General features: G+C 48.8%; 1 protein-coding gene across 4 annotated transcripts in view; it reads right to left on the bottom strand.

Annotated features, from left to right (window-relative positions):
* Positions 1-17590, bottom strand: part of TLN2 (talin 2) — a gene marked incomplete at its 5' end in the record, with an annotated part of 195398 nt that overhangs the window by 38480 nt on the left and 139328 nt on the right. For 3 of the 4 annotated variants that reach the window (XM_080692222.1, XM_080692223.1, XM_080692224.1), the window contains 6 exons: positions 703-819; positions 1230-1355; positions 4996-5179; positions 5795-5961; positions 10154-10300; positions 16593-16712. In XM_080692222.1, coding sequence (XP_080548348.1) covers positions 703-819; positions 1230-1355; positions 4996-5179; positions 5795-5961; positions 10154-10300; positions 16593-16712 — 861 coding nt within the window. The remainder of the gene's footprint in view (positions 1-702; positions 820-1229; positions 1356-4995; positions 5180-5794; positions 5962-10153; positions 10301-16592; positions 16713-17590) is intronic. The other variant, XM_080692225.1, reaches the window with a different exon arrangement.

Below are 17590 nucleotides of genomic sequence, written 5' to 3'. Positions count from 1 at the left end.
TGATGTCAAGGGAGACTATCTCATCTAAAAGCATCCAGACATTTTCCTAACAATGAGCCTCACACACACTCAACAGTGTGAGCTGTTGCCAACAGCAACGTGAATTGAGAGAAGCTGGACACCGGGGCCCCAGGATGTAAATGCAAGGATTGCGAAAACAGCCATTCTGACTTTTGCTGGGCTAGGACCCTTCTGCCATGCTTTGGTTTTATGTCTTTATTTATTTATTTATTCATTTATTTATTTATTAATTTTGGGGTGGTACTGGGGTTCCTGGAAACCCTTCTCCGGGCTACACTCCCAGACCTATTTTATATTTTTATTTGGAAACAGGGTCTCTTAAACCAGTGAGGCTGGCTTTGAACCTGCGCGATCCTCCTGTCTCCACCTCCCAAGCGCGGGGATTACAAGCGTGCGCCACCATGCCCGGCGTTTACGCCCTCATTTTAATGTAAGTAAAACTGAACTTGTCCTAAATGATACATGTCAATTAGTTCCTTAATCACAATTCTCAACAGATGCTAGCTGAACTCAGGGACACATAGGGTAAGCAATAACAAACTCTACCAGAAAGCAGGTGAGTGGCCTCCCCAGTTCAGAGGTTCTAGGAAAAAACATCTTCATGTGCAGAATCTCCTAGAAGCCTGCGTGGGGCCAGGCGAGGGACGCTGGCGCTGAGGGGCATGATGGCTGGCTTCTTACCGTGAGCTCCTGCTTTATGTACTCGATGGTGGCCTCCAGAGCCCTCGTGCCCCGGGTGGCCTCGTCCTCCACTGCCTTCACAGTCTTGAGGAGGGAGGTGACGTTGGTCACCATCACCTGCATTTAGAAAAAGAGGAGGCAGATTTCACACTGAGACCCAGTCCCTGCTCCCGTTAGCTTAGGACTGAACACTCCGAACAAAGACATCTCAAGTTTCCTGAAGTGAGAGAGGGGCTCAGATGTGCCTGTTTTTTTTTTTTTTTTTTTTTAAATGTGGTACTGGGGACAGAACCCAGGGGCATTCTACCTTCTAGCTATGCCCCCAGTTCTATTTTATTTTTTATTTGGAAATAGGGTCTCGCTACATTGCTGAGAGCCTCACTAAGTTGTTGAGGCTGGCTTTGAACCTGCCATCATCCTGTCTCAGCCTCCCAAGCACCAGGTTTACCAGTGTGTGCCACCACACCTGGCTCCAGTATTCTTAAATGGGATTCTCTCATTCCGCACAGCTGGGGGCTCACTCTCACCTTGGCGGCCCCCTTGAGCTGGTACATGGAGGGGTCGTCTGCTGGCTTGCTGGCAGCTCCCTTCGTAGCACCAATGAGATCAGAAAGGGCCTTGGCCACATCTTTAATGGCGTTGATCAACACCACCTGCAAGACAGCACGGAGCCAGCTGAGCAGAGGCTGAAAGCTACCCGCTGGCTTCACTGAGGAGACGCCACCCGGGGGGAGCTGGGGTGCTGAGAACAAGAAAAAGGCAGGTGTCTACAGCGGTGTCCCTACGGCCTAAATCATGGCGTGACATCATCTGGGAAGCCTCTCTTGGAGATGAAGCAGGAATCTGGACTTTAAAGAGCCCTCTGGGGAGGCTGAGGCTGAGCCAGAAGGAAGAGCTCAGATCTAAGAGCACAGCCAGTTTCGAACCTCCTTGAGGGTAACTTTGTAGACAAGTTGCCCCTAGCCGGGTGAAGGCAGCTAAGCAGATACCATAAGCCAAAACCACTCACCCCCAGACTGTGCCCAGAACACAGAGAGCAGACCCCAACCTCAGACCCAGGCTCCAAGGCCTCCAAGCGGCCTTGCCTGCCTCTCTGGCTTCAGCTCGCAGGACTTTCTGCCCTGCTCCACATGCTACAGACATATAGGCCTTCCCTTCTTTCCTACTGGAGATCTCAACTCATTCCTGCTCAAGAATTATCACTCTTGCTCTCCTCCCTGGATCCCAGCTCTTCAGAAATCCTACTGACCACCCGGCTAGAGGCGCAGCCCCAAGTACTGAAGTGCTATCAGATTGTCCTGTTCTATCTACCGCGCTTAGCAGCACACAGAATCACTTTATTGTATGTTCACTTGCACTGGGTTTCTCTCCCCCCCTTCCTGGTTCAGATGTAAGCTGGAGGGGCTCAAATGGGGTCTGTTTTCATGCTCAGAACAGGGTCTGGCACATAGCAGGCTCTAAGTAAATGCTGGAGAGTGGATGAACACACAGGTGAGTACCATAAACCCTGGGTATGACACACGAGAGCTGTGTCTACTTCTGGAGGAACAGTATGCTTTTGGGTGTTGCATTTAAGTCTTTTCAGGCCAGTAGCTCCATCAACAGCCTCTACTTCTGCATGATTAAAAGCTGCCCCGTGTTGATGGCGGACGTGTCTCAGGTGCTGAGCTGAGCACTCTGTACACTTTGTCTCATTTAACCCTCACTTCCAATCCACCTTTGCAAGTGGGAAGAGCAACCCAAGTCCACACCCTCAGAGGTCACGAGGAACTGAGGTGGCATCTGGCGTCTGGTCACGTGATTCTGAGGGCCATGCATGGTCTTGGCCTCCATCGAGACCACTCTTCAGCTAGCGCCTCAGCAGCAGATAAGTAGAGTTAGCAGCACTAGCTCCGTCTGTCTTGCTGAATGCTCTGAGAACAAGCTGGGATGTGAAAGTGTATCAGAGACTCTGGAGCCCTGACAGCTATAGCACAGCAATGCTGTGATTTTTCCAGCCTCCTATAGGGCGAGGGAACCTCAGACAACTCTCTGGACCCCCGGGTGGGTGAGCTGGGCTGGGGCTTCTGAGGAAGGTGTGATGTATGTGGACCTCACTCTGATGCAGTGTGATCCCACTATCCCTTTTCTGTACGTATTCAGAAGAACTGAAGTCAGGATCTCAATGAAGTATTAGCACTCCTATGTTCAAAGCCACATTATTCAAAGTAGCCAAGACGAGTGAGAAACCTGAGCCCTGGTCAGTGGATGAATGCATAAAGAAAATGTAAATGTGTACAAAACCTGTAAAAATGGAAATTCTATAATATCAACAACATGACTGAGCTTTGAGGATATTACGCTAAGTGAAAAAGTCAGCCCACGACGGGAAAAGAAAAAGGCACAATCTCACTTCACTTGGGTAACTAAAACTGTCAAACCCAGAGAAGCAGAGCAGGACAGTGGTTGCCAGAGGCAGGTAAAGGAGAAATGGGGAATCACAAGGGGAAAGCAGAAAGTTTCAGCTGAGTGCGACGGGCAGGCTCTAGATCTGCTGTGCAACACGGTACCTAAGGCTAACCCTACTGCAGTGCACAATTAGAGGTCTGTTAAGGTCCATCAGGTGTTAAGTGCTCTTACCAAAATAAAAGTGGGGTCAGAGGCTGAATGAAAATGGGAGGAAAATGCTGCCATCATGAGGTGGCACTGACGCACCAGCTGAGGGGGACACAGAGGAGCTCACTTCATGATTCTCTCCATTTTTGTGCCTGATAAGAATTTTTGTGATAAAACTTTTTGTAAATGGGGGCATTCCACAGCAATTCCACACATGTCTATGTTAAAAGACGTAAGTCCTGACAGCCACGTCATTTCCCAAGTTGTGTCAGCGAGGAGAGAGTGTGCTTGTGCTGTGTGGTTCCAACTCAAGGGTCATGGATTCCAGCTTTCTCCCACCTTAAGGGTAAGAGCAACAGCATAGCAGGATTTCTGGGAATGCTTAGAATTCCAGAGAGCAGCCAATCTGAACTCTGATGTTATCAGCAAGCAATGAAGGAGGGAGAAGTGGGGACACAGAAAGAGTTCCTCCTGGGGCTCTGAGGGCAAGGGGAGGGGCAGGCTACATGGGAGTGAAGCTGGTAGCCCCAAGTTAACCAGGATAGTCACTGTCTCCACCTGGGCCCCGCACAGCAGAGATCTGTAGCTAGTTCTGTCAAACAGACTAGCTCGCTCAGTTCTGTCCAGGCACTGAAAACTGGAGAATTTACCAATGGGTGGTGCTGGGAATGAGAACAGCCTGCCTTGAGTTTTGCACTAGGGAGTGGGCAATATCTACTTATTGATGACCCCAGTTGCCGGCTAGTTCAATAATAGCTGAGTATTGGCTGAGTGTCCACTGTGTGCCAGAAGATGTGGAGAGCGTGAAGGTTTCAGATTTGAGTAAACAATAGTGATTGTCCTCGAGGGGTCACTATGGAAAAGGCGGGTAATTTCTGTGAACTCACTAAGTTCCAAGCAGAGGTCAGGGGAGCACAGAGTCCTTTCCTGCCCTTCCAGGGCCCCCTTAGAGCCGACCGTCCCCAGTGGGGTCTCAGTATGCGCAGATCATTGCTTATGCACATGCACAGCTTGGTCACCAATGTCCTCCATACCAGTGGTCCCAGACTTTAACTTGCCTTGACTCTCAGAGTGTCTGATGGGTTGACAGACTGACCTCTCTGGGCATCAGCAGCCTGCCTTTCCTCTCCTACCTGCTGCTGCTCCAAACTCCTTGGGCATTTCCTCCTAACTGCTGGGTGCCCGAGGGCTCTGTACAAAGTGCCTCCCCTACTCCATGTTCTTCCTGTGTGTGTGCAGTCACTGTCTCCATGGTGAGGGCCCGCCTCGGTGTTTCCATACCTGAGCATGCCTGTGCCCCCTACGAGTTCTACCTGCGTCCCTCTGGCTCCTAACTGAACATGCCCACATGAACATGCTCTCCCTCTGGCAGGCCCTAATGCTGCACGTGATGCCGCCATCCATGGAGTGTTCCTCCCATGTGGGGTCCCACTGGCTCCTCCTCCCCATCTCCCAAGGCCCACTGCACCATCCTGGCCAACTCTCCCTCCCGGGCTCCTCTCAGGTCCATGGCTGGTCAGCTACCACACAGTCCACGCTCAGTCTTGCTATTCCAACTGCTTCCTGCCAGTTCCCCAGACCAGACACACTCGCAGGCAATATTTACTTTCCAAAGTTCCTATCTGCTGAGCCCTCTCCTGAGCGTTGGTGTGCAGTGTTTGTGGGAATGAGGAAGGCGGTCCCCAGCCCTGTCCATACCTGGGTCTCGGGGTCGTCGGAGCCCAGGCTGGCGGCCCCCAGCTTGACTACCTCGGCGAGCTGGGTGATGGTGGCAGCTGAGGACTGGGCGGCCTGGGCCAGCTTGTCTGGAGTGGATGCAGCCCCCGACACTAGCAGTTTTGTGTCTTCCACCAGGGCCTTGGCCGTCTTCAGAATGCTCTCCCTGGGAAGGCGGGCAGGGCAGAGGAATGGGAGAAGCAAAGGGCAGACCTTGCTAACTTGCAGGTAGGAAGGAGAATCCTTCAGGGGGCTGGGCAGGCTTTAGCGAAAGGACTCTGTTTACAAATGGCCAAAGAAGTTTATTAAGTGCTGGGCATGGTGACACAGGCTTGCGATCCCAGTACTTGAGAGGCTGAGACAGGAGGATTGCAGGTTTGAGGGGAGCATAGACAACTTATTAGCAAGGCCCCCTGCAACTGAGACCCTGTTTAAAAAAAAAAAAAAGACTGCCAGGCGTGGTGGCACACGCTTGTAATCCCCACACTTGGGAGGTGGAGACAGGAGGATCGCGCAGGTTCAAAGCCAGCCGCACTGGCTTAAGAGACCTGTTTCCAAATAAAAAATGTATAAAATAGGTGTGGGAGTGTAGCTCGGAGGTAGAAGGGCTTCCAGAAACCCCAGTACCACAAAAAAAAAAAAAAAAGACTTGGTGGTTCACTTTCCCCACTTGAGAATCTTGTTAAAATCAGGGCAGAGACCCTCAATTCTGGCTGCTTGGCAGCATGACTGAAGTGGGTCAGGAGTTTCAGGGCAGACCAGCCTCAACCTCTCCCTGTACCTGTGGTCCGCAAAGGTCTCACTGTTTTCCGCATTCAGCGTCCCGGCCGTTGCGAACATGATGGTGGTGTCCAGGTCTGCGATGATGCCAGACACGGCAGTGGCGGCCGTGATGCATGCTTGGGTCCCCTTATTTCCAGCCTGGAGAGCCGAGAGCACCAAGGACACCTGTAGGTGGAAAGGGAATGTGAGAGGGAACCTGAAAATGGGGAAAGTATGACCCCAAAGTGTGCGGTGGCAGAAAGCACTGAAGTCCTTCTGCTGGAGCAGATGCAGCTGTGGGAATAAGCAGCACAGGTGTGGAGTCCGCAGCCCGGGGCTGAATACCAGCTCCGCATGCAGAGGCCGCGCACACTCGGGCAAGCCGCTGCATCTCTCTAGGCCTCTGTTCCCTCATCTGTAAAATGGGGCCATCTTTTCCTTGCCTATGAAGGTTGATGGGAGGATGAGAAAGGAAAACTAATGTCTGCAAAGTGCCTGGCCAGGCATGTGCACATCGTAGGCCCATAGTAAGAGCCGAGGGCAGATGCTAGCATTCATTTAGCTACTATTATGTTCCTTATTTATTTATTTTTTGGTGGTACTGGGGTTCCCGGAAGCCTTTCTACCTCTGGGCTACACTCCCAGACCTATTCTATACTTTTTTTTTTAATATTTGGAAACAGGGTCTCTTAAGCCAGCATGGCTGGCTTGGAACCTGCACGATCCTTCTGTCTCCGCCTCCCAAGCACGGGGATTACAAGCATGTGCCACCATGCCCGGCTACTATTATGTTTCTGAACCCACAATGCGGGAGAGAGGATTAGGCTCCTGCAAAGCGTGTGGTCATTTCCATCCCCTTTAGGTAGGTGTTTGGATCAGCCACTGCTAATACCTGGCACTATTTTATTTGCTGCCCCTCATGGGGTGTGTGGGGGGATTTCCAGAGTGGACCCAGCCACACTGGAGTCCACAGGGGACTACATAGGCAACCTCTTCCACATCAGAAATCCCAACTTCAGGCTCCACCTCACTGCCCCTCCTGCACACCCTTCCTATTCTTCTAGATTTCTTCCACAATCCAACCTGACCATCTCACGCTGTGCTTATTCCCCGGAGGCCAACTTCATCTTCTTTTCCTCACACCTGCCAGCCTCTTGCTTCCCTAGACACACCCACCTTTCACCCAAGACCTGCCCTCTGCCTACAAGGCTCCCCCACCCCCATCCATGGACCCGCTCCTCCTGCAAGATGCACTCAAGGGGATGCCTCTCCTCCCTGTTTGAAAGAGACAGCTCCACCTCCTCAGCTCGCTGCAAGGCCTCAGGTCATAGCTGTACTGAATGCTAAAAAGAGCAATCCAGGTTAGTGAGCAGGGGCTCTTGGAGGCCAGGACCCTCTTCTACCCTGTGCTCCCATACTGGCCATTCCTGACTATGACTGACCCCCCAAATGACCTGAAAATGCTTTGTAAATATATTTCTTAAAGTATGTTGACCAGGGAAGGGGGTGAGAGCATATGCAAGAGGACAGAGTTTCGGGCACTATCCCCATGCCAGAGTTCAGATCTTGGCCGAGGTGGTAGGCACAGCCTGGCAAGAGGGGCATCAACCATGCCCTAGCACCAGCCCACAGGAACTGCTTCTTTTCTCTTTCTTTTCTTTTCTCTTTCTTTCTTTCTTTCTTTCTTTCTTTCTTTCTTTCTTTCTTTCTTTCTTTCTTTTTTTCTTCCTTTGGCATTGGGGATTGAATCCAGAGAGATTCTACCCCCTGGCTATACCCCAGCCCTTTTTAATAATTTTTGTTGTTGTTTTGAAACAGTATTTCTAGGATGCTGAGGCTATCCTTAAACCTGTGATCCTCCTGTCTCGACCGCCCAAGTACTGGGATTACAAGTGTGTGCTGCCACGCCCAGCTAAGGAACTATTTCTTTTACCCATTTGTATGACCCTTCTTTATTTTTTATTTTAAAGTTTTGACTTGGCGCATTATAATAGTAGTAGGATTCATTGTGATATGTTTGTGCAGGCACATAACATGATTTGGACAATTTCATTCCCCAGTACCTCCCCCTTCCCTCCCTGCCCCTGGTTCCCGTCCTTTACTGGTCTCCCTTCTATTTGCATGAGTCCCCGACCCCACTTTCCTTTTTCCCCTCTCCATCTTCCACATATGAAAGAAAATATACAACCCATGACTTTCTGAAGATGGTTTATTTCACTTATCATAATGCTCTCAAGTACCACCCATGTTCTTGTAAAAGATATTCTTGATGGCTTAATAAATGGGTTCCATCCCCAGTACAACAAACAAACAAACAAACAAACAAACAAACAAACAAACAAACAAAAATCAAACAAACTATACTGTGTATTGCCAGGTGTGGTGGTGCAAGTTTGTAATCCCAGTATTTGGGAAGACCGTAGTTCACAGACAACCTCAGCTACTTAGTGAGGCCCCTTGCAACTCAGTGAGACCATGTTTCAAAATAAAAAAATAAAAAATAGGGCTGGGGGTGTAGCTTGGAGGTAGAATGCCCCTGGTTTTATCCCTTGTATGGCAAAAAACCACAACTACTGTGTACATATTCCACGTTTTCTTTCTTCCTGATTAACCGGCACCTAGGCTGGTTCCATCACGTGGTCATTGTGAATTCTGACCCTCCTCTAAATGCTAGTAAGTCCCATCAGGAAGAGACAAGTCAGGCTGGCACAGAGCTCTCAGAGGTTGGGTGAAGGGTGTGTGAGAGATTCTCAGTCAGGGCGAAAGAAGGAAGAGTCTAGAAACAGCATCGAGCCCACTGTGGAGGGCTTCTGTGTCTGCACATACTTGCCGAACATCTCATCATCACAGGGATGACGAAGGTAGACAAATCAAGGGGCTCATGGTGCAGGGCGTGCTACATGCACTGAGGTGTGTAAGAACGACACAGGGTGGGGGTGGGAGCAGATTAGAAGTGCAGGGACACGGGCAAGAAACAGCACCAAGGCCAGCTGCTGAAAACTGGCCCCTCCTAGCTGTGGTCCTTCTCCAGGTTCCTAATCAGGGTCCAACTGCCCTGAGAATCAGTTAGGCCAAGGCCAGCCTGGGAAGACTGCATTGCCCGGCCACCATGGCAGCCTGTCTGTCCATCCCTCCTCCCTGGCATTTCCCTGCAAGATCCTCTGTGGGGAACTTGGCAAGAGGAACTTCCACAACAAGGAAGAGCTTTGAAGGAGGGCAAATGCCTTTCTTGGGCTCAGAGATTTATTTCCTCATTCCGTGGAGCCCAGGGAGGTAGGACAGTCCCTGGGCAGAGAGAGACAGAGGGCTGCAGCAGACAGAGCCGCGTCTGTGATCAGCGTCTGGGAAGGGCTCCTCCGCCAGCCTTCCAGTCTTGTTGCCAAATTTCTCAACAGTACAGAGTTCTATGTGCTATAACCAAAGGGACAGGAAAGAGAAATGCCAGCAAAGTGTGATGCTTCAGCCGGCGCCTCACACGGCCTGCGGAGCAGTCACCCTGAGAAATGGCCCGGAGACCTAAGCAAAGCCAAAGGTTTGCATCCTGGGGGAGAATGTAGGAGCCACTGCACATGACGGGACTGTCTGAATGGGGCCCTGTTACTTGGGGCACACCTCCAGGGAGAAGAGAGCCTCGGATGAAAAGTTGCAGAGAACAGTGGCTTGTATTTGTTACATGTTTAAGTATGCATCTGGCATGCTCCCGGGGGGGGGGGCACTTTGACAAACATCACCGTGTTCAATGTCCACAGCTCTGAGCTGCGTACTGCGGATGTGCATCCTCGTTTCACAGATGAGGAAAACGAGGCTTAGGTAGGTGAAGTGCCTTAGAGAAGCTCTCAGAGCCCTGCTTGCTTGCTACACTGAGATTCCATGAACAGCTGTCCTCAAAGCCAGAAGACTCCGTGCAAGTTCCTGCTCCTCCACCGGGGTGCCATGGGCCTGCCTGAAATCACTCAACCCTTCCTGGCCTTGCTGTCTGTCTGCCGAGCAAGAGATGACACGGGAGGAGGGTTTTCAGTCTTTCTGACTCAGTTCTTAGGAGCCTCCTTGAGAAGGAGGATGAGGTGGGGTGCAGGCATGAAGCCTCCCCGGGCTGGCTCTCGCTCTGCTGGTGACTGAGGGTCTGTGCAGGAGAGCCCGTCTGGAGGGCCGAGCACTGAGCACTAGGGCCTCTCCTGGCAGGTGGCACAGCCCCTGTCACGCTCGCAGTTTCTCACCCCTAGTCCCTGTCCCTGCAGGGAACTGGGGAAGGAAGGGGCGAGGACAGCCTGGCTACACTAACCTTAGCTTAGTTCTCTGCTTTCATCCCCACCACAGTGGGTCAGCGAGAGCCAGCGCCGCCTACAGCGGCTACCGCAGACCCAGGACTGCTCCTTACCTTCTCCGTGACGGCGCGGGCGCACTCGATCAGCTCCCTCTTGGTGTAGCTGTCTGTGGGGCACACCTGGAGGGCCCCCGCTTTCTGCACCAGGAAGATACAGCCGTGGCCCAGGTCCTGCACTCGCGTGCGAATCTGGAATCCGATCTGCAGAGGCAAGTCCAGGAGGGGAAAGGAGTGTGATGGGACCCTGCCATCGGGGCCTTCCTGGTGTGGAAAATTTCTCCTGCGCCCTATGGGAGCCTGGCTAGGAAAATTCCACTCCTGTTAGGAGCCCGTGTCTGGCGAAGTATGGAATTTGGTTGATTTAGCTTCCCTTTTCAGACACTGTAAAATGCCCGCAGTCTCCATTAAGCAAGCACGTAGCTCATCATGCAAGCATAATGCCTTCCTGATGTTTGCTACCTTGCCTGCTGCATACCTCTTCTGGTTCCCAGGCCAACCAGTGAGAATGGGAATGACATCAGCTCAGTGGCATAAATCTGTTCTTCATAAAACAAGCATCCACTGAGCCCTACTGTGTGTTAAGCTCTCTTCTAGGCAGATAGTATGTCTCATTTCATTTACCCCTCCCAATATTCCTAGAGGGTAATTAGAAGTTCAAAAGATAGCTTTAGTATTAAGCGTATTTTAAGGGGTTCAGATTCTTACAAAACTGCTGTGTGTGCCAATCAGGACACCCCCTTTCTCAGCTGGACCAGGCTTCCCCTATATCAGGCCAGGCTTACAGTATCCTTAAGAAGGAACATTTTCAGAACTAGAGGCTCAGCAGTCACACATTCATTTCATGACCTTGGTTATGTGATTATCAAAGGAAATTTGCCTAAGATAAACCAAAGGAGCGCTGTAGCGGATAAGCTGCCAGCGGTCTCCTTTAAGGTGTAATCGATCCCACCTCCACCTCCCCACAGTACACGTTCCTCTGGTTCTATTTCACATCAATTTTCATTTTGGTTGGATCCAATAGGGCTGTCATAAATAAGTAACTAAAAAGAAAACCAAACTTCAGGCACGAGTCAGTGCTATTTTCAATAATCTACAATAGTTAGAAGGTGTGTCTTATGCTTCTAGCAACCATTAAGAATATTTACCAAAAGATCTCAGGTATGGTGAATAATGCCTGGGAGATTTTTTTCCAGCTGGATGCTGTCTTGTACTAGCATCTTACTAGTCAAGATTTAAGGAGGAGCAACGGGAGAGAGAGAGAGAGAGAGAGAGAGAGAGAGAGAGAGAGAGAGAGAAGGTGTGTGTATGTATGTGGCGTAAATGCTCTCATATTACTGAAATGCATACTGCTTTTAGGGAAAAAATGTTCTGGTCTTAATGCCTTAAGGCACAGAGGACTTTCAAACCCATTTAGTAGAAATTCTCGTGACCACTGAGCTTCTGCTCTTTGGTGTCTCTTGTGTTGGACACTGGGTGCTGAGAAGCTTCACACCTAGGCAGGGCTGTCCTGTTCATGTCTCTACTTAATACACAACATGGGCAGTGGTCCCGGACGCTACAATTTGGCAGCTCTGTAAACAGGGCTGGGCTAGGGTAGGAATAAGGCTGTAGTTATGGAGGGAAAAGACACTTGAATTCTGCCCACACATCAGTGATGCTGTTTAAAGATATCTGCTGGCTATACCGGCATGGTGGCTTAAAAACAAGGGCAAGCTGAAGCAGGTAAGGCCCCATTAAGGTTTTAAGCTCAGCCTGGCTCTTGAAGCCTTTTAGACCCGTGTGGTTGAATCTCAAGTATTCAAAGATCAGAGCTAATCTAAAAACAAGATTTCTGAAGTCCAGGCTGACCACAGATCTCTAAGCGATAAAGGACTGCTGGTCAAGTCAGGTGAGGAGGAAGGGGTGGGAGAAAGATCTACAGAATTTCAAAATAGCCGGGGGTGGTGGCGCTTGTAATCCCAGCATTTGGGAGGCTGAGACTGGAGGATTACAGTTCGTGGACAGCCTCAGCTACTTAGTGAGGCCCTTGCAACTTAGTGAGACCCTGTTTCAAAATAAAGAATAATAAATAATTAAAAAAAAAATCAGGGCAGGAGGTGTAGCTTGGGGGTCGAATGTCCCTGAGATCCATCCCCAGACCCACAAAAAAAAAAAAAAAAAAAAAAAAAAAAGAATTTCAAAATAAGAAAAACTTAAGCCGGGCATGCATGGTGGCGCACGCTTGTGATCCTAGTACTTGGGAGGCCGAGACAGGAGGATCATGCATGTTTGAAGCCAGCCTCAGTTACTTAATGAGGCTCTCAGCAACTTAGTGAGACCCTGCTTCAAAATAAAGAATAAAAAACAGGCCTGGGGGTGTCACTTGAAAGTAGGATGCCCCTGGGTTCCAACTCCAGTACCGCAAAAAAATTAAAAAAAAAAAAGAAAAACTTTACTCAATTTAAGTTTAACTTGACAGACACGACTGTAGTTTTGTCATCAACAAAAATGGCTGTAGCTTGTTGTCCTGAGAAATTAACTAAACTATCTGAACCTCGGTTTGCTTATCTGCAAAATGGGGGAGAATGGTGTCTGTCTCACATATGGTGGTGAGGAGGGTAAATGGGATGTTATCTGACCAGTATTTACCTTGTGGTTGGAACTTAATAATCCTCTTATTATTTTTAAGGGGCACATAAATGAAAGAGGACAACAAAATCAACAATCTACTGGAAATTTCACATTTTTTTTTAACCACCAGAGGAACATTCTAGAAAAGGAATGCATTTCTGAGACTGTAATTCAAACAGATAAGGGATTTAAAAATGGTCAGCTTCTCAAAGTAACAATAAACTTCTCAGGAAATATGATCCAATGTTTTTTAAGAACCACAGGGTGATTCGGTGCACCAGTAGTATTTATTATAAAGAAATGTTGCTCAAAGACATATGACCTGGGGTTTTAAATTGGCAACTTTAGCAAGTCATTACTTAAACCTCAAGGAAAACCCTCAATTCCCTTCTTGCCCAAATAAATGTATAGTGGAGAAAAGCATCTCCTGGTTCTGTGCCTTGAGGGAAATGAAAAGCCTGGCCTTTATGAAGTTTAGGATCCAATTACAGCTGGGGGTGGGGGGATTTATGAAAAACTGGTCATCTTTCCTTACTGCCTCAGACGAAGCAGAAACCTTCAGATTTGTTGCAGCCCTTAAAAGCAACTGTATCTGAAACCAGGTCCATTACCTTAGCTGGGAGAACTTGTGCACACTGGAAAGGCAAGATCAGAGCTTAGCTGACAAACTTGGGTATTAAAAAAATAGACAAAAAATTAAAAAGGAGTGAGATAGGCATGGTGGTACATGCCTGTACATGGTGGCCTGTAATTCCAGTACTTGGGATCCGAGACAGAAATATCATAGGTTCGAGGCCAGCCTCAGCAACTTAGTGAGACCATGTTTCAAAATAGAGAATAAAGGCCGAGTGTGGTGGCGCATGCTTGTAATCCCCACGCTTGGGAGGCGAAGACAGGAGGATGGTGTAGGTTCAAAGCCAGTCTTGCTGGCTGGCTTAAGAGACACTATTTTCAAATAAAAATATAAAATAGGTCTGGGAGTGTAGCCCAGAGGTAGAAGGGTTCCATCCCCAGTACCACCGAGAGAGAGAGAGAGAGAGAGAGAGAGAGAGAGAGAGAGAAAGGAGGAGGAGGAGGAGGAGGAGGAGGAGGAGGAGGAGGAGGAGGAGGAGAGGGAGGGAGGGAGGAGGACTGGGAAGGTAGCTCAGAGGTAGAATGGTAGAGTGCCCCAGGGGTCTATCTCCAGTATCAGAGAATAAAAATGTGCAACAGAATAACAGAACTATGAATTACTCTACCACCTCTGGAAAACATGTCTTAGAATGGAAATTTTAGAGAATTCTAGATTAGACACCCATCTCCTCCAGGCTGTGGTTCTTTCCCAGAGCTTAACAAATGCTCCTGCTAGATAAGCCATCCAGAGCCACAAGTGCTTACAGCAGATTTTCCTCAGGGACAGAGCTGTAGTCACTAAATCTTTTCCCCAGGATTTATATTTAGGAGTTATGGGTTATAGAAATCAATCAATCTTTCTTTCTTTTTCTTTTCTCTTTCTCTTTCCTTTGAGAGGAAATTCATCTGAAGTTGCAAAGCTGCCAGAGGGTTTTAACTTTTCTGAAGACATTTTCACAGCCATGTTAACAAAGGTTTGAGTTTTCCATTGAAAAATAAGCAGATAAAGATCCTGCCTGATGTTCCAGGGCAGAGCTCTGACTTTTCCTGTAATTGTCACATTCTGGAAAAGACCAGAATGCTGACTCGGCACAGCAGACTGCAGTGAAGGGAGCCCTTTCTTACTTGCCCTGGATGTAAATATTTTCACATGCTGCGATGTGGGGTCCTCTTGGGTATACAAATAATCCCACAATCTTGGAATACAAAACCACATTGCTTCAGGGATCTCCTAACCTTCTCAGTTTCCCCCCAAATATCTGTCTGGCAAATGTACACAAAGAATTTTCCCTCGCAAGCCACTGGTAATTCTATATTTTCTCTGCTCCTTCTCGCTCCAGGTCACACTGCTCTCGTATCTGGGTCGTGAAGTATAACTCAAGATGTAACAGCAAAAGGGGGAAATCTTGTTGAAGATATCAGCTCGTATAGCTCAGGGCCAACCACCAAAGTCACCTTTTGTTGTGCTCTTGCAATACATTTCCTTTCTTGGCTGCTTTGGCATTATTTTATATTTTGCCTCAATGGTCTGCATTGCAATTAGACGTTCTGCCTGTTTCACACATTAGGCAGACAGCTCAGAAGAACTCGGATACGGAAAGGGTCTTGCAGATAACTCAGGCAGGCTAGCATGTAAATTAGCCAAGGCAGATGGGGGCGGATTCCATTTGTCAAGGTTTCTGTCACTGTCAAAGCCTCCCTTGCAATCCCAGTCTGTTTTTAATTCCCCCCTCAAAGCCAGATACTTCTTAGCTTTGTCCAACCAAACATTTCCTTACTGTAACATAAGTTGCCCCTACACTTGTTTATGAAATTCAAAATTACATGTTAATCAAGGGAATTATATGTCTAGATAAATTACAGACTAGAATTATAGTCTACTCTTACTCAAGCAGGGAGTCTATTTAAAAAAGGAAAGATGGGCCTGTGTAAAACAATCAAGAGAATCTTGAGGCGGGTCTCTTAGAGTTTTTCTTTCTTGGTAGTAACTTCACATACTTATCACAAACAAAAATATATTCATGCTGCAGCTTAAATTCCCAATCATTCTGAACTCTGAAAACACAGGCACTGTTAGAAATTTAAGGAATCCCATGCTAGATATATATGTATGCAAGCATACATATGATGCTTCTGTTCACATGCACTGTTACGGCGCTCGTTAGAAAGCGACCCGTTGTGGCTCTTTATTTTAATAGAATCTCTAGGAATCTTTGTTAGGACATGCTTGCACCTGACTCCTAGAACAAACAGCCTTACTGAGGAACTCAGGGCCAGTGACTGTCTTTGTAAGGAGAGGAACCGACCAGTTCAACCTTCTGCCTTGACAGCCTATTTGTTTAGGAATTTTGTGAATTAGGTTTGAGCTCAATAAACTGCTTACTGAATTTCATGGAGCATAGTTACCTTTATTTTCCCAGTGTTCCTGCAACTCACTTCATCATTCTGTATTCCAGACTGAGCTTTCTTTCTCTAAAGAGTCACCAAATTCCTGGGCCCTAGACCCCTTCTGGGTGTCCACACTAACACCAGGCTCCCTAGAGCCCCACCCAGGTCCCTGGTGAACACCCATGGTCATTCCAATGGAGCCCTCCACTTCTCAGAGCTTTCAGAGACGACAGCCCTAGAAAGTGGCCTTAGGAGCCTAACTTTTGCCATTTGAAGGCCCTCGTGGGTGCCAGCTTGCTGAGGCCAAGCTAGTGCAGCGAAGCAGGTGGGCACTGAAGAAGCCACCAGAGGCATGGTGGCAGGATCTGGGCCAGTTCCTAAAGAGCCACTGAGACTATCCAGGCGAATCTCTGTCACTAAAGCAGGATTTTCTCACTGGAGGGGCAATAGAATCCCGTACTTCCAACACTTCTGGGAGACTTTGGAAAACATAAACATAATTGAGGGGGATGTGAGGAGGAGGAAATGAGAGCATGAAATCCGGGGGCTGGGCATGATAAGAAGGGAATGGGCTGGCCCGTAAGGGGTCTGTGGTCCGCAACAGGAGCACTCTTTACAGGCGACCTCAGTAATGAGTCCTCTCTCTGCAAGCCCACTTCCCAGATGGTCCTAGCTCTTGGCCAGTCAGCCTCAGTAAGCCCCGAGTACAACTTGGGGCTACTGGGTATGAGCCTGGGGGGTCAGCTGCATAGCAGTGGGGTATAAAACCAGGTGCTAGCCAATGGGATAGGGTCTTTGGGGGTGAGCCAGGCTACTGGGAAACTCTTGGGGATGGGCCCAGAGTGTGTTTGCTTCTTATAATAGGGGCCTTAAGGTGGCAGACCTCCTCTGGTTCGGCCGTGGCTGCTGCCATCTGGCCCTGGATAGCCAGGTGCCCATAGTCACTGGTCATTTGTGAAGCCAGTCCTCCCAACTCTTCCGGGTTAGTAACCGACTTAGTCATCTGGAAAAAGAAAACAAGCAAGACACAAACAAACAGAGAAAAGCATAAGAACCATGGGTTAATACCACTGGAAGCCAAGGGTTCCATTCACTTTTAGGCTCTCAATGGGGTGAAGGTCAGGGCTCACATTCAGGGCTGGACACTGGAGAGGGCAGCTCAAGCGGAGCCCATGCTGCACTGCGTGGAACAGGCCAGAGTGCGTGTGACCCTGCAGGGCCATGAGGGCACATGCTCAGCGTTCAGGCGTGCGGGTGGAGCTGAGTCCTTTGGGTCTACTCTGGGAGGAGCCACAAAAGAGGAGTCCCCTGGGAAACCACAAGGGCAGAAGCCCTGTGTACTGCACACGCCGGGGCAGGAGTAGGAAGAGCTGGCCTGGTCTCTGGGTCTCCAGAAGCAGGTCCCACCCGGGCAGGAGAGGGCATGAGGATGGGCTGTTAAGGAAGTCATCAATGCACAGTGGCGGGCAGCCAGTGTTTTGGAGGAAGAGACCCGGAGAACACAGCTTTGAAATAAATTTGTGCCAAAGAATGACAAGGTTTCAGCCCCAAATTTAGTTGGGTATGCTGTATCCAAAAAGCCATTCAGTACTTCCTCACTGCTTCAAAGAGTGATGTGTCTCAGGAGTTTAATTCCACCTACTCAACAGGCTCCTTTCTAGCTCTTCTTCACAGGATAAAAATGTCCCTTAATTATCACAACAACAGCTTTAACCAGTCACCTAGAAATGTGTCCTTGTCCCTCTTCAAGGGGTTTCCCTCTTGTTTCTCTCCTTTTCTTATTCTGAATAACTGTCTTTCTCTTTTTGACCTTTGAAGTCCTTGACATTAATTTGAAAAGCCCTTTTAAATGACTCCATACTAGTAAATGGAGGTAGAGCG

Source organism: Muscardinus avellanarius (genome assembly GCF_963383645.1).
Source record: "Muscardinus avellanarius genome assembly, chromosome: 3".
NCBI lineage: Eukaryota > Metazoa > Chordata > Mammalia > Rodentia > Gliridae > Muscardinus > Muscardinus avellanarius.
Note: the sequence above shows the minus strand (reverse complement) of the source record. Positions and strands in the feature narration are given on the sequence as shown.